A 16,046-nucleotide genomic window follows, 5' to 3' on the forward strand; every position below is an offset into this window, starting at 1 on the left:
TTTGTGCATATAAAAAACTGAAAGAAACTTTTTTTCCCCCTCAAAGGAACTTAAATAAACATGGCAAAATTCGAGGAAGTAAAAACCAAGTCAGTCTGAGGTAATGAAAACATACCACAATGAAATATTAACCTTTAAAAACACTTTTGTGATATACAAATACATTTACATATACATACATGTTGTCATTTATTAACATTCATATATACTTTAAAATGGTTTGAAGTCTCCCACCTAGGTGCAAGGATATGCGCCTCAGTTGCTCTTTTGTGCCCACTGTCTTATACTGTTTAACAACACTGGGAGCTTCAGTCAGACTGTCCCTACGCTCACTCTGCACCTTAGCTGTGTCATACCCATAGACTGTGAAAATAAAAATGAAACAATTAAACAATAAAAAATAAAGTATATACAAAAATACATATATGCAGTATATACAGTCAATGGTCATGCCTTGGCTATGAGGGTAACCTTTAACTCACCTATTTTTTTTTTTAATTTATGTTCATCAATTATACTTATCATCAGTTATAATTATACTCTTATTGGAAAATTCTATCTAATTGCACTGTTTTTTTTTTTTTTTTTTTTTTTTGTATACTCATCCCCCTGGGTTCAATAGTCCTCTCTTCTCTCTTCTCTTCCCTTCTCTTCGTAAAGAACTTAAATAATATTTGAAGGACATCTCTGTGATACAAAATATTCCTTTAAAATATTGTCAAAATCAGTTTTATTGGTTGATATGATAAATGAGAAATGGGAACTTTTTGATGCTTGATTTACAGTTTCATTAAAACCTTTGTTGATTCACCAAGCAGTTCAGGCACTTTCCAAGAATTGTACCTAAATCCAAATAGGGACCATAGAAACTCTTATTTTGAAATTCCTGACCTGATTTCCGGTGTGCCTACACGCTCACCGTGTACTGTTTGTATCATCAACCCATGCGTTAGGCATTGTTAACTCAAGTTACTTCACTCTAGTTACCATACTAAACACATTTTAGCATGTCTTCGGATCCGGGCTACGTTTCTGGAGCTCCTGAGCTACTGACCTAGCTCGGTGCGGCTGCTGATGAGAGCCAACGGCTGCTCCTGCTCGGCCCCTGAATGCCTCGGAGAAAGAAGAACGGCCAAAGCCCGGCCAGAGTTCCCGGCGGGCCGCCAGAGGGAGGGAGCTTCAGCTACAACACAGACAACCGAGTTCTTCAGGGATTTGACGGGTCAATGGCGAACAACTTTACACCCAGCACCTCGCTCTCCAGCTCAGACAAGGAGAACATCGTCAGAAGCATGCAGGATGTGTTTTCACACCTGGACCCTGAAGTTATTTACATCGTGCTGGCCGAGTGTGATTTCAAAGGTAACGTCAAAACATTCACGCTCAGTTGACGAACCCACAGTGGGACCTCGGTTAATGCTGATAGGTGTGTTTGTGCTAGCCAGTTAGCTCCTAGCATTTATGATAAAGTTCTTTTTCAGTGCTGAATTAATGTGTATTATGAAACTAACGCACCTCACATTCCTTAGTTTACCACCTGTTGGGCCTGTTTACAATTATAGTCAGTGCTTTACCGCCAGGTGACTTTCAGTCCTGTCTATGCAGATACAGTACGAGGAGCTCACCAAATAACCATGGACTGTACAAACTAGACAACAACACCTACAACATACCCGTTTAGTTGAAAACAGCTGCTCTCTAGCTGTCACTGGGCTACATGGAGCTACCCTGCAACTCAACCAACAGTTGAAATAGATGTTTCAACAAACGTTGGCATTTCAGAGGTCAAAAATGTAATTATTTGTTTGGTATGAGTTAAAGAAGACTGTTTGTCCATTGTAGTGATTTAGATTAAGATTAGCTTACATTTTATGACCCATTTATGCAGAAATCCAGGTACTTCCATAGGGTTCACATACCTTTTCCTCCAATTGTATAAAGGTATAGAGTTAAAACTATTAAATATTAGACAGCTGTGTTTTTGTGCCCGAAACTCTTAAACAACCAATAGTATCACAGAAGTAGCTTCACTGTCAGTGTGATGGTGTGAATTATATGGTGTTCTTCACTTTTGGTTTCAGTATCAGTATCAGTGAAATGACAATGTGTGATCAGTATTTATTTTTAGTTTAATCATTAAAATAATCGGCACCATCATTGTTTTTGTGTTACATTTTTGTTTCTGTTGCGTTTAAGATATGAAACACTGAATTCTTAGTTTATGTTCTCTGTTTCTCTGTTTTGGCTTTAGTCGAAAATGCAATGGACTCTCTCTTGGAGCTCTCCGTGGCTGCCGAAGTCGCAGCACCCATACCCTCTCCTGTCTCTGGCTTTGAGCTCACTGCTGCAGCCCTGCTCAGCTCACAGCACCCTCTTGAGCCTAGACCAGATCCAGACTTGTCTGGACCCTCACAGCCTCTCTCTTCTCCTACCCTCCTGACAGAAGAGTTGGACCTGCTTGTTGATCAGGAACTAGAAACACTAACCACAAAGCCAAACAATAGTGCAGAGCACCACAGCAGCCAGTATATATCTTCTTTCCCTCCTCTGCCACCTCAGCAGGACCTCCCAGAGCTGCTTCAGTCCAGCCTGCAGCCTGGATCTAGAGGCCCCCCTGTCCAGCAGCAAGGCCCAGTGGGTGGCCACGTGGAGAGTATTTCTGGAGCTTCATCTCCTCTCGACCAGCTCAGCACTTGGGAAGATGAGGTCACCAAAGAGCAGAAGCCTGTGGGGGATTTAACACATCTGTTGGCAGAGACATCTGTGGACGCGCCAAAACCTCCTTTGGACCTGGCAGCATCAGGTCGCCCCTCAGCCTTCCAGGTGTATAAGAAGCAAGACTCAGCCGAAGCTTCCTCAGACATGGGCAAGGTCATGCCCTCTAATGCAGTTGTTGGCGGGGCCAGATCTAAGGTGAACCCGTCTAATCCGGCTCAGCTCAGTTACATGCCATCACCCTGGAACTTGGAGGCACCAGAGTTTTCCCCCCATTTCCATGGAAACCAGGGGCCAGCTTTCATTACCCCTGTGGCTCAAACACCATCCAGCTGGCAAAGCCTACCCAGACATCCCTCTCCATGGCTGGGACAGGGCCCCATCAGTCAAGCACCTCTCAAACCATTTGCTACTATTCCAAAGTCCTGGTCCCAGCCTGCTGCTCCTCACCCTCCTGTTCAGCATAGCAGGCTGCGACTGGAGGGAAAGGTCCTTGTGCTGCTGCGTGGGGCTCCAGGGTCTGGAAAGTCAACTCTGGCAAGGTATTAGCCGAACAGAGACTTAGGCACTGATGTTCCTTATGGCTTGATTCATATTTTTGTTTTTATCAACCCAAGAAACCGTAGGAATGCCTTTACATAACTATTAAACATTTCATTCTTTCACTTTTAATTCAAATACAGTTAAAGGGTTTCCAGAAAACACCTGGATAATTAAAAAAACCTCTGAAATAGAAACTTCAAACAGAGTATTTAATGTGGATGTGTGGTCACGGGTTTGTGAAGCACAGCAGATATTGCCTGGGCTGATATTCATATTTTTGCAACTTCTGTGTGGTTAAAAAAACATTTTTGAAATCATGAATGTGTCACTGCTAAGGTGTGTGTTGTTTGCTTTGGTCAGATAGTTAAAGTTAAAGTAGTGCTGTTACTCAGGAGCTGTGGATTTTTATACAAAAGCAGAAGTAGCATGTGTTACATCACTTTAAGTGTTTCTTTATCTGTTTGGTGTGTTTGTGTGTACGTGCGCTTATATACAGAGACTTGGTCAATCATAACCCAGGAGGAGTTCGATTAAGCACTGATGACTTTTTCACTCGTCACGGGAGATATCACTTTGACCCCACAGCCCTCGGGGAGGCCCATGAGTGGAACCATAGACGAGGTAAACCATTACCTGCTCAGTGCTGATAAAAAGTGATGCATCAGCAAATAAAACCCAAGATTGTATCAGTGTGATTGATTGCCACTGTTTCCTTTAAGAAAGTGTTGTATAAAAATATACATATGGGCAACTAATTGTTTTTCTCTTGCATATTTTCTTTTAACAGCCAAAGAGGCTTTTGAAGCGAGGGCAAACCCCATCATCATTGACAACACCAACATGCAGGGCTGGGAGATGAAACCCTACGTGTCTCTGGTCAGTCAGCGTGTCAGTTATACATCAAGAATGAAAGCATATCCCTCATTGCTTTCTTGTTCTGCTGCAACACTAATAACTTTGGAGAATAAAGTGATAAATAGTGTTTTTTTAATACTGTGTATTGTTTTCCCCTTGTCTGTCACAGGCACTGAAACATGGATACAAGGTGTTGTTTAGAGAGCCAGACACTTGGTGGAAGAACAAACCCAGAGAACTGCAGAGGTGAGGGAAATAACAGCTCTTAACATACGCTGCTTGGCTAAAAAAAGGTCACACTCTGATATTTCATTGGACTACCTGTAGCTCTGAATGCGGCATGCATTAATTGTGGCATTTTTTCTATAAGCTGCAATGTCACAATATTTATTTCCATCCAGTGTTGCATTAATTTTTTAACAAGATCTTGCATCGACGAGGGTAGAGTCTGACCGCTGTCAGTCAGCAATCAGTGAGGCTAACTGGAAAAAAGGCTTCAATTTGCTGGGGAGCATAAAGATTGGACTCTGGAGCATTAGAAGAAGGTCATGTGGTCTGATGAGTCCAGATTTACCCTGATCCAGAGTGATGGGTGCATCAGGGTAAGAAGAGAGGCAGATGAAGTGATCACCCATCATGCCTAGTGCCTACTGTCCAAGCCTGTGGGGGCAGTGCTATGATCTGGGGTTGCTGCAGTTGGTCAGGTCTAGGTTCAGCAACAGTCTGTGCTCAAAGAATGAGGTCAGCTGACTACCTGAAGATACTAAATGATCAGGTTATTCCATCAATGGGTTTTTTCGGCCATATTCCAAGATGACAATGTCAGGATTCATCGGGCTCAGATTGTGAAAGAGTGGTTCAGGGAGCATGAGACGTTATTTCCACACATGGATTGGCCACCACAGAGTCCAGACCTTAACCCCACTGAGAATCCTTGGGATGTGCTGGAGAAGGCTTTGCAGTGGTCAGACTCTGCCATTATCAACCCAAGATCTTAAAAATTAATGCAACACTGGATGGAAATAAACCTTGTGACATTACAGAAGCTTATCAAAACAATGTCACAGCAAATGCGTGCCATAATCAAAGCTTAAGGCGGTCAAACATAATATTAGAGTATGTGACCTTTTTTTTTTGGCCGGGCAGTGTATAACCTGAAATGTAAGCTGGATACACTTTGTGCACAAAAAGAGCAGAACAAACCCAAATCATTTTGAAGTTGTGCATCTTTTGATGTTTGTATATTTATATTTGCAGACGTACCACACATGAAGTACCAGTGGAAACAATCCGACGCATGCTTACTGGATATGAGCGCTTCGTCACAGTCCAGTCCATTATGGGCTCACAGATGCCTGAGTTCAAACAGCAGATCCTTCAGGAGAAGAGAAACTTACAGTGAGTCGCCCGATGAGTGAAATGAAAAACAAGAATCAAGTGTTAGTGAGGCTTTGGGCCAACACTGCAGCCAGAGCAGCTGTAATGTGCGCGCATCTGGTGTTGTTGATCAACAAATACTACCTCTATATCAATACTGACTTTAAAGAGAACCAAAGATTGTACAAATCTTGATCAAGGATTCATTATTTCTGTGTTTTTGTTTATTTAGGCTGGATTCTGCACAGCCTCGTCCTGACCTTGTGGGCCAGCCTAAATTAACAGAGGGATGTAAGAAATTGGACTCAGAGCTCTTCTCTTCTCTCCCTGATGTTTCATCTGTCGGTTGTTCTGACCTTGGATCGCTGGGAGGGGCCATCATCAAACCTCAAGAGTCCCTCAATCTCCAGACTACTCAAACGCTAACAGAAAACTCTGAAATGCTAGACGGGGATGATGAGATGGATCTAGGGGACCTAGATTCTGAGTTAGATGCCCAACTCGAGCTGAATATTGCAGTGGATCAGGGAATCCCTGACTGTATCGTAGAATCAGTGATGAGCCAAGATCAGCATGAGGAAGAAGAAGTGCCTGTGGCTTTTTCTGACTCTATTGGACAGAGAGTGAGGAGGGAAAGAACCAGTAGGAGGTCTGGATTCGACAAGCTGGAGCCTGCCGATTTGGTGAAAGATACAAACCAATCAGAGAAAGAAAAGATGGAGGGAAAGGGAACAGAAGGGGCTGAGGCAGACAAGGGAACACAGAACATGTTGGATTTTGTGGGAGATTGGCCATGTGAAGGGTCCCTCCAGCAGCGGCAGGCCAGGAGAAGAGAGAGGGTTAAAAATGTAAACTCTAAGGAAGAAGGTTTGTCTCAGGAGGAAAATAAAACAAAAGGGAAGTCAGGATCCAAAGTGGCTGAATTTCAAAAGCTTCTTGATCTGATTCAGACAGGTGGAGCTGCTGTCTACACCAGCTCTTCACACTCCTCTTCTGTCTCCCTGAGCTCTGGGGAAGAATCTACCAAAGAGGAGGTTGAGGAGTCAGATAGCAGTAGATCTGACAGTGAGGAGAAAGAGCAACATAACAACAGGGTCATAAGTGAATTACCTGACTGTGTGCTAGACTGGAAAGGAGCTGAGTCCTATAAAGGTAGTGAGTCCAGATTTGATATTCAGCAGCCTCATAAAACTGTAACTGATGGGTGTAGTCTTACAGGAGGGAATCATGATGACAAAACAGAAATTGAGGATTATCAAAATCCCCTCTCAGCTCCTGCTGCTGATTCACTGGTTTTCTCCCAAACTGTGGAGGCAAATATTTGTAAAGATGAAGAGGGAAGCAAGAAAACTCAAGGTGAGGTTGCTACAGAACCTGAATGTGGTGCTCAGGCTGATAAAAACGGCTCAGAGGCCAGGGCTGAGTCTGATGGAGGTCATGTCAGTGAGGTGAGTCTGAGTCCTGTGTGTGAAGGCGCTGTGGACGCAGATGGCAGCTCCGTTTATGGAGGCAGTCAGGAGAGGAAGCAACGTCAGGGCCGAAGGTCGGGCAAACACTGTAAACTAGCCCTCACTTTTACACAGAACTGCTCAGCTTCACACAACACTCCTGAGGGGTCAGACACCACAGCCACAAGTATCAACACCAGTCAGACCAGTGTGAACACAGATGTTGAATCAGACAGCATGAACATTCACACACACGTGTCCATTGAGTCTGAACCTGAGGTACATCCACAGCCGCCTTCTTCACCTCTTCTGGGAGAAACAGGCACTTCATCCCAGACAGAGGCACAAGACTTTGCCCTCCTTTGGCGTCTCAATCACAGAGACGGACCTGATGACGCCAGCGCCAGCCTCCCCAGTGACATCACCGTCCTGTCTGGAGACTCTTCTCACTTTGTGCCTGGGGTGTCCTCGGCAGCGGTTCCGGTTCACCCGTCCGGCCTCACGGATGTGCCCTACCGTGTGGTGCACGAGAAAGGCACGCAGGTGGAGGAAAAAGAGTTTGAGCCAAATCAAGATCGCCTTGAGAGTCTGCGCATTCTCAGCCGCCACTTTAAATTGGTAAGCTTTGACACACTGGAGGATCTTTACGACAAATGCCATCAGGACTTAGAATGGACGACCAACCTGCTGCTGGACTCTGGAGAAAGATTCTTCAAAGATGACGATGGTGTGAGAGAAATGGAGGAGTTTGAAGAAAACCAGAAAATATCCATTCTGTGTGGAGCTGTTGGTGAAGCTGGGTTATGTACAAATATGTTGGATGAGCAACACCCTGAGGGTTTAGGGACTCAGCTGATAACCGATGGCTCAGTGGGGGCTGCATCAGATCATCATCATGCGACTTCATCCCTAGAGGAACCTCCTAAAACAAAACAAAGTCTTCCTTCAGCGGAAAATGAAGGAGACTCTGAGCAAAATAAAGTGACATCAGACATGAACCTTGAAGGCAGAGCATGGGGTGTTAGCTGTGATGATGGCGTAATAATTGAAGAGTCAAGAGTTGAGATTGATGAAGAGATGGCTAACATGGACGAGATCCAACGGCTGCTGCAGGCAGAGCTGGAAGAGATGGAGAGACAGGAGAAAAAGGAGAGATCTGAAAGGAGCTCTAGGGAGGGGAGAAGGAAACAACACCTGGATATTAAGAGTGTGGAGCTCAAACTACCCACTGAGTTGGCTCTGCAACTCACTGAGCTGTTCGGTCCTGTCGGAGTCGATCCAGGTAACTAAAACACAAGTCTTCAAAAAGTGAGTCTCAGCTGCATGCTGCATGCTTCTGTCAAGACTGTCGTGCGACATTTTGGATCTCAGACACCTAAAATGTGTCCACTGTTAAAAAAATTTGAACATAAATAAATTGTTATTCCAATAAAAACAAGACTCCTTGTGTTGAATCCATGCTCAGATCTGACTTGACAGTATCTGTCCTCTCTGCTCCTCAACACTAAGGTTTGTGCTCCTCTGACGACTACGACGTGCAAATGGACCTGAACCTGGCCAAGCTGATCCACCAGAAGTGGAAGGAAACCATTCAGGTGAGCTTTTTTCAGGTGTTTTATCTTCACCACTTTTCCTGACTCAGCTGTCTTTGGGAACAAGGAGCCAAAGAAAACTGCTCCCTGAACATGTTGCTAGTTTATCACATGGCATGGAGACAGCTAAACATTCACACGCACACTCACACCTTCACACAATTCAGATTGATTTATCTGCCTGGTGAGCATGTTTTTGGACTGTTGGAGGAAACTGGACAGATTTTTTTCATGCATGAGGAGAACATGCAAAGGTGCTTGACTGGCTGGAGAATCAAACTACGAACCTTCTTGCTTTGAAGCAACAGTGCTAACCACCGCATCACCATGCGGCCCTTATGATTACACAAATGAACACTGGGCTCACCTTTAGGTAGCTTTGTAGCTGTTTTTGGCCTTTGTCCTGCCACAAACTCACTGTTTATGTTCAGCTGCTCTATTAGGAAAGATAATATCCACATCACACGATGATTGGAAAAAACACTCAACATAAAGATGAAACAGCTTGGAGAGTAATTAGTGGGTAAACAAAGTGGAGCATTTAGCAGCTGAAGAGACAGAATTTAGAAGAAGAGATAGAGTGGGGTGGATTTTTTACATTCATGTGTCGCACAAAGAACTAGAAAAGCACTCAGAGAGCGCAGACCTCCACCAAACATATTGTGATTGTCACGCAACACTTGAGTCCTACTTTAATGTTATACTCCCTTTCAGCAGACTGTCTGCTATAATTTGGTGTTAGTTGCAGGTTTGTACAATAATTTGTTACCTGACAGTGTTAAAAATTATGATGACTCAGTACATATTTCATATTCTGGATCTTAGTATCCAGAATATCCAGAATAGATCTGGATCGTACTTTTACATCTGTCAGAAATTATGGTGACCTTGTCTTGTATTGTTTTGCAGAGCAATCAGACCATTTATCGTGGAGTTACATACATATATGGTGAAAACGATCCCAAATTTAATCAGTTCTCCCTTATCCCATTTTGGACATTTCCTCAAAATTTTATGAAGATCTGTTTGATAGTTTGAGTTATGTTGTTTACAGACAAACAAACAAACAGATAGACAAACTCTCCGAAAACATAACCTCCTTGGCGAAGGTAATTAAAACCATATGAAAGAGTTGTTTCATAGCCCAGTGATGGAAAAATAAACAGCTGTTTGTGAACAAAGTCAAAATATCAGCCCCACAGATGCTGTTCATTCAGCACAGTTAAGAACCTGTTTCTGCTCCCCCCCTAGTGGCCAAAGTCAGAAGTTACAGCAGTTTTCAAACTTGGGAGTCATTGGTGATCAGCATCAGTGTTTTCTTGCTGTTATAATTTTACCCTTATACTCTGGTTACTTTGGTGTGATTCAGCTAACTTGACTGAACTGGAATTCTGTTTTTTTTTTTCTCCAGGAGAAGCAGAGACAAGCAGCTCTGTCCTTTCACCTGCTCCAGGAAAGTAAGTTTACCCATGTCAACACAAACTAAAAGACCTGGATTTTCATTAGAAACTAACACTGTGAAACATAGTCACTGAATGTTGGTTTGTGAATGATCAGGTTCGGCACACTGGGGTGAGTCTCAAGGAGCCAAACAAGGACGAGGAGACCCATCACAGGCTGCACGTTTCCTGATCAGTACAGATGGCTCCATAACACAGGATGGCTATCCAGAAAACAGGGGTCAGATACCGTTCATGGACCACTGGAGTGCGTCCCGCCCACTCGTCTCTCTCAGGGAGATCATAAAGGAGGAGCAGGCTCTGCAGGAAAACGTTGAAAAGGTTTGTCACACAGACTTTTTTAATGAGCTCATGGCTTGTTCTCCTCTGGACTCCACATCCTAAACCCTGCTCCCCCCTCCATCTTTTAGACGAGACTGAGTCGTGCAGACCTGGACCGACGAGATGGAGCCACCATGTTGAAAGAAAACCAACTGTTCTCCCTCTTCCCCACGATAGACCGCCATTTTCTTCAAGACATCTTCAGAGACCACAAGTGAGAAAACAACTTTTACACATGACAGCTAACATTTACAACAATGACGTGTTGTTTTGTTACAAAGCAGATGAATTTATTCATGCAATTTCTTGAAAATCTTTGTGCAGTTACAGCCTGACTGAGACAGAGCTGTTTCTTCGCTCTCTTCTTGCCGAGGAGCCAGTCAAGACAGTGGTTGCCCCAGAAGTTCCTCGGTCTGATCACCACAGAGCAGCCAGCAAAGACAGAGAGAAGGTATTTGCATCTCAACCTGACTGATAGCTCAAAATAAATAAATTACCCATCCTTCATTGGCTGATTCTCTTTGTTTTCTGTTAAACTTGTCAGAGGCAGAAACCGCCGGAGTCTACTGTTCCTGACTACCAGGATACAGAGGATCCAGAGTATGAGGACTTCAGGGCCGAGGCCAGCCTGCAGAGAAGACGACAGCTTGAGAATTTTGCCAAAGCTGCTGAAGCCTACAAACAGGGGCGTAAAGAAGTGGCTTCATTTTATGCTCAGCAGGTGAGGAAGAGTGTAATATCTTGAGCCGTTTGGCTGTTCAGCTGTTCCCTTGATTCTCTGTTTCATACGAGCAGCTACAGTTAATATTTGCCATCCTCAATTTAGGGTCACATGCACGGCAAGCGGATGCGTGAGGCCAACCACCGTGCAGCCGTCCAGATTTTTCAGAGAGTCAACAAATCACTGCTACCAAGGAACATCCTGGATCTTCATGGGCTGCACGTAGATGAAGCCCTTAAGCATCTGGCCCAGGTCTTACAGGACAAAAGCACAGGTGATTAATCTGAAATGTTTACACTGAGGGGCCGTTTACACGACGACGGTTTGACGATGGGTGAAACGCAAAAAGTTTTGTTGCGTTTCAGCCTCGCGTTTACACGGAAACGGCGTCTCAGCCGACCTAAAACGCAAACTTTTGAAAACGGCCTGGAGGGGATTTTTCTGAAACGCTCCCGACACCGTTGCCGTATAAACAGTAAGCCTGCGTTTTCAGTGGAAAAGCTGACGTTACACTCCGCCTCGCGCGCGCGCATACAACAGTCCAACAGTACCGTTGTTACGATCGTCGCGAACTACCGTGTTGTGCTTGTGCTGCTCAATCTGCTGTATCTGCTGATTGTCTTTATACAAAATGTGCATCTGTTGCTTCACTTTTTGACTTAGTATTCGCCAAAACACAAGATGACCGGCTCAACTCTACTTCAGTGGAGATCTCCCAAAAGCGACTTTTGGACAAGACAGTTAAAGCGCCTTCTACAGGCCTGGCATGCTAACTACAGCGTTTTCAATCCCTCAGCGTTTCCGTGTAAAGGCAGATTTTTTTCACTGCGTTTCGGTGTTTTCAGATAAAACGTCGTGTAAACGGGGCCTGAGTTTGATGAAGCTGGAGGATGAGAAAGTAATCTGGATGCTTAAACTGTAACAGATATCCTCAGTGTTTCTGTGACATGGCTGAAATGAAAGTGGTGATTTGGCAGAGTTACTGCAAGATACATCAGCCTGAGATGAAACAAAAAAAATAGTCAGGAAATGAAAAAATAATGCTCCTCTGTTGTACAGTTTTATGTCACAGCTGTGCTTGTTTATTTTCAATTTCTTGTCACTTAATTGTATACGTTTTATGTCACCTTCGTAATGAAATTCAGGTTGTTGAAACATTAAAAAGTATGTTTTATAACTGCATCAGAGAAACAGAGTCTGACACACACCAAACAGAACAGCAGGGTTTGTGGCCTGTTGGATTATGGGTTAAAGTTCAGCTGAATTGCAAGAACTAAAATCCAAGCATTTGTCTTTATTCTAGCAAGACTGGTTTTACTGGACTTATTATTTGCCTTATTCACTGACATGACCAGGAAAATGTCTCGTTTCAAGTTGTAAAATTCAAAAATGACCCCTAAAGTGCTTGAAAAGAGTAAACAAAAAAAAATCATTTAAGAAGAAATTTTCTTAAAGATGTACTAATGCAAAAACTAAAAAGTTACAATTTTCTTAGCACAATGGCAATTTTTCTTTTACATTTTACAAGTAATTCAGGCATCAGTTTTGTATTTGACAACTTGAAACACAACATTTTTCTGGATTTGTCAGTGAAAGAGGCTCTATAAGTCTTGTAAAATCAGTTTTGCTAGAATTAAGACATAAGCAATCATGTAGATTTAAGTTTTTGAGGTGCTGAACCTACAGGCCTCACACTTACAGTGTAACCCTGCCGTTCCAACTGATGTGTGATTTTAAACAAGTAGAATAAGGTGTGGATTAAAGGATCTGGCTATTGTTTGGGTCTGGGTCTTATTCTGTACTGCTTTCTCTACATGAAGACTCCAAAGTTGCTAGAACCACCAAGTTCTTCACAGGAGTTCAAATGATCATGCTTTCAGGCGTTTGTGTGTCTCAAAGTTCCCGCACTCTGCTCCTGTTAACCGTTTTCTGTGTCTGGTTTTTGTTCTTCTTTGGCCTCTTTCTGTGTAGAGTGTGAGCAGGGTCTGTGTCAACCTCAGCTCTCTATCATCACAGGAAGAGGAAACCACAGCCAAGGGGGCGTGGCCCGCATCCGTCCCGCTGTCTTAGACTACCTCACCAGCAAGCACTACAGGTACACACACACACTCACACACACTCACGCACCACTTAACACACATGCGTGCCATGTTCATTGTCGCCCACCTTTCTTCCTATCTCTCTATCCATCAGGTTCACGGAGCCAAACACAGGCCACGTCTTAGTCTCTCTGAAGTGAGAAGAGCCTGGATTTTAAGCTGCTGTGGCAGAAAACACACACGCATGCACAAACCTCTCTCAGTCTGTCCCTTCACACAACCACAGTATACTCATTACACCATGCATTGTATGAAAAACTCAGCCTCCTCATTTTCTGTCAGCGAGTTTTGCTTTCTTCTCGTATTTTTTCTCCTTTTTACCCATTCGTTAGTCGATAGTCGGAAGTAAGCTTGGCCTGAATATCGATAAAATCTTTGGTTTCAGATGATATATCTATGATGAATAACTACATCAAAATGAAACACAATTAAGGTATTTATATTGAGCTATAAAGCTCAAATGCATGAGCCTTTTTACACTCAAAACACTGCATTCTAAGGACTTTTACATTTACCATTGTGCCTTTTAAAAAGAATCACCGATCCTCTTTTTGAATAATGTGCATTGAATAAGGTTTATTAAGATATTTTGTAATTTAAAGTCATGTGACAAACATGAAAGTAGATTTTATTAAACTTTTACTAATCGTGAGCCTACCTGAAAGTTGTTATTAAAGGTTTAAAGTTATAAAAAAACATATTCTTAGCCTCAATTTGATAGTTTTATTGCGTGCCATCACATTATTTATTGTTGTGTGATAACATGTTTGTATAAAACCAAAACCTTTAGAGGATTTCTTGCTCTTTGATGTCGTGTGGAAAGTTTATTCTCTTCAGATGATCAAAAAGGGCATTAACAGTTTGATCTGCCTGCTTTGAACTTATCATTGATCTCCTATGACTTCACCACTGCCTCAGCTTCTTTCTGTCATTTGCTTTAGCTTAACGCCAAGCTGAGTGTTGCTGCTTAACATTCAAACTCAGGTAAAGATTTTAAAGTGTTTCTTGTTCTCTCATGGCCAGTCTTTTATCTCCAGTGGCTTTTTTTTAAACCCAAGGTGCCACTTTTTGTAGCTGTTTCATCACTCAGGTTGCTACAGTACTTTTGTAGGCTTAAAATGGCTTCAGTTATTTCTCACATCTTATTTTTGGGGGAAAATATTTTATTGATTGTACATATTGTTGTGAACAAATGAGTTATACAGAGAAGATTGTATTTTTGTATTCATTTGTTCAAGTTGTTTTACAGAGAATATTGTACTGTGGAATAAAATCCCAAATATTAACAGTTTAAATTTTGTTCGTGTGTGGATATTTGTAAATACTTCTCTTGTCATCTTAGATCGATTATATGTCACGTTACTTTGAAACCATTACTTGAGTACCTGGACGTAAGGAGTCGTCAAAAAGAAATTCTAAGTGCAGAAAAACTTTGAGACTTATTTACCAAAGTTACACCTCAACTCTGGTGGACCAGAACTGCCAAAATTAAAAATAAATAAATGAATTAAAGTGACAAAATAAAAACAAATACACATATTTAAATATCTAATTTAGAATATATATATATATATATATATATATATATATATATATATATATATATATATATATATATATATATATATATATACACATATATATATATATATATATATATATATATATATATATATATATATATATATATATATATATATATATATATATATATATATATATAATATTTGTTTACTTTTATGTTTATTTTTGTTTTCTTTCTTTTTTTTTCATTTATAATTTTCTTTTTGTATTTAATTTTTGAAGTTTATTTTTTTTATTTTATTTTATTTTTTTATCCAAGCTATCATCAAGCTTGGAAAAGCAGTGGTGTCCACAGAGGGGATGGAGCTAATGTGGCCCAGTTGATTAAAAAATACATGCCAAAGTGCCCTCTTGGGGGCAAAAATGTGCTACAGTGTCCTCTTTGGAGCTAAAACAAGCACCAGAGGGCCCTTTTGGGTGGAAAAAACACGCCTGGCTGGCTAAAACATGATAAGGTCATGCACTGGAGTCTCACTGCATCATGCGCTCGAGTCCCTTCATTGGAAATAAAACAGATGCCAAAAGTGCTCTCTTGAGTTAAAATGTGCTCTATAGTGCCCTCCTGGTTGGAAAAACACAAAAGTGCCCTCCTCAGTGACAAGAATGAGCTGTGTGTGCCTTGTTATTTTTCTTCGCCCCTGTCCCTCAAAAACTCTGCCACTGCTGCAAAGTCCCATTCATAGACTGTATAAAACATGGACGTAGTCTTGCCAACGTCACCCGTCTGTTTCTGAAACGGTAAATGAAGCACATTGGCTATATTGGCCATATTAGTAGAGGCAAGGGCTTCACCTACAGCCATAGGGCGCCTGTCGGTCACGTAACCCTCAGCTGTGCCTCTTATTGGGGGAGCTCGTGCTCTTAATATCCTCCAAACGGCTGAGTCAGAAAAAAATTCACCCCCCGTACAGTGGGTGCCGGTAGTAAAATTAGCAACCCAGACAGGAGACGTTTTTTGAACCAGGCTGTAAATAGGTTAATTTCTGCTTTGAAAACAGCTTTTTTTGGCTTGGTGTGTATGTGACTTCCGGTACTTCTGGAGCCAGCCTCAAGCGAACACTCGAGAAACAGCAGATTTTAGCACTTCCGCATTGTCTCATATTCCTCGACCAGAGGTTGCCACTTGGTCCCATCACAAAAACGTCACCCTAGAGAGGTCACAATTTCCCCAAGAAAAGAGAAACAGTGCAACATTTTGGACTAGTGACAGCAAGATTGTTCTTTTTGGGTCTACTGGTCACAGACAGTTTACCAGATGACCCAAGGACTTTGATATTAAGCTGCAGTAACATTGTGAGGACAGCAAAGCATGGTGGTGCAAGCACTGTGAT

At 42.3% G+C, this 16,046-nt stretch overlaps 1 protein-coding gene across 1 annotated transcript; it reads left to right on the top strand.

Moving 5' to 3' along the window:
• The first annotated feature begins 897 nt into the window (after nt 1-897).
• On the top strand, nt 898-14,403 carry n4bp2 (NEDD4 binding protein 2). The gene is made up of 16 exons (XM_074695192.1): nt 898-1,362; nt 2,252-3,257; nt 3,755-3,879; nt 4,046-4,134; nt 4,283-4,359; nt 5,371-5,511; nt 5,723-8,220; nt 8,448-8,533; nt 9,942-9,987; nt 10,088-10,311; nt 10,401-10,525; nt 10,636-10,762; nt 10,856-11,032; nt 11,138-11,306; nt 13,004-13,127; nt 13,226-14,403. Exons 1-16 carry the CDS (start codon nt 1,110-1,112, stop codon nt 13,269-13,271), a joined length of 5,313 nt encoding a protein of 1,770 aa, XP_074551293.1. The 5' UTR covers nt 898-1,109; the 3' UTR covers nt 13,272-14,403.
• Nucleotides 14,404-16,046: the final 1,643 nt, after the last annotated feature.

Source organism: Halichoeres trimaculatus, unplaced genomic scaffold, assembly GCF_033239565.1.
Source record: "Halichoeres trimaculatus isolate MK-OKI-2021-1 unplaced genomic scaffold, fHalTri1.1 fHalTri1_scaffold_2, whole genome shotgun sequence".
Lineage (NCBI taxonomy): Eukaryota > Metazoa > Chordata > Actinopteri > Labriformes > Labridae > Halichoeres > Halichoeres trimaculatus.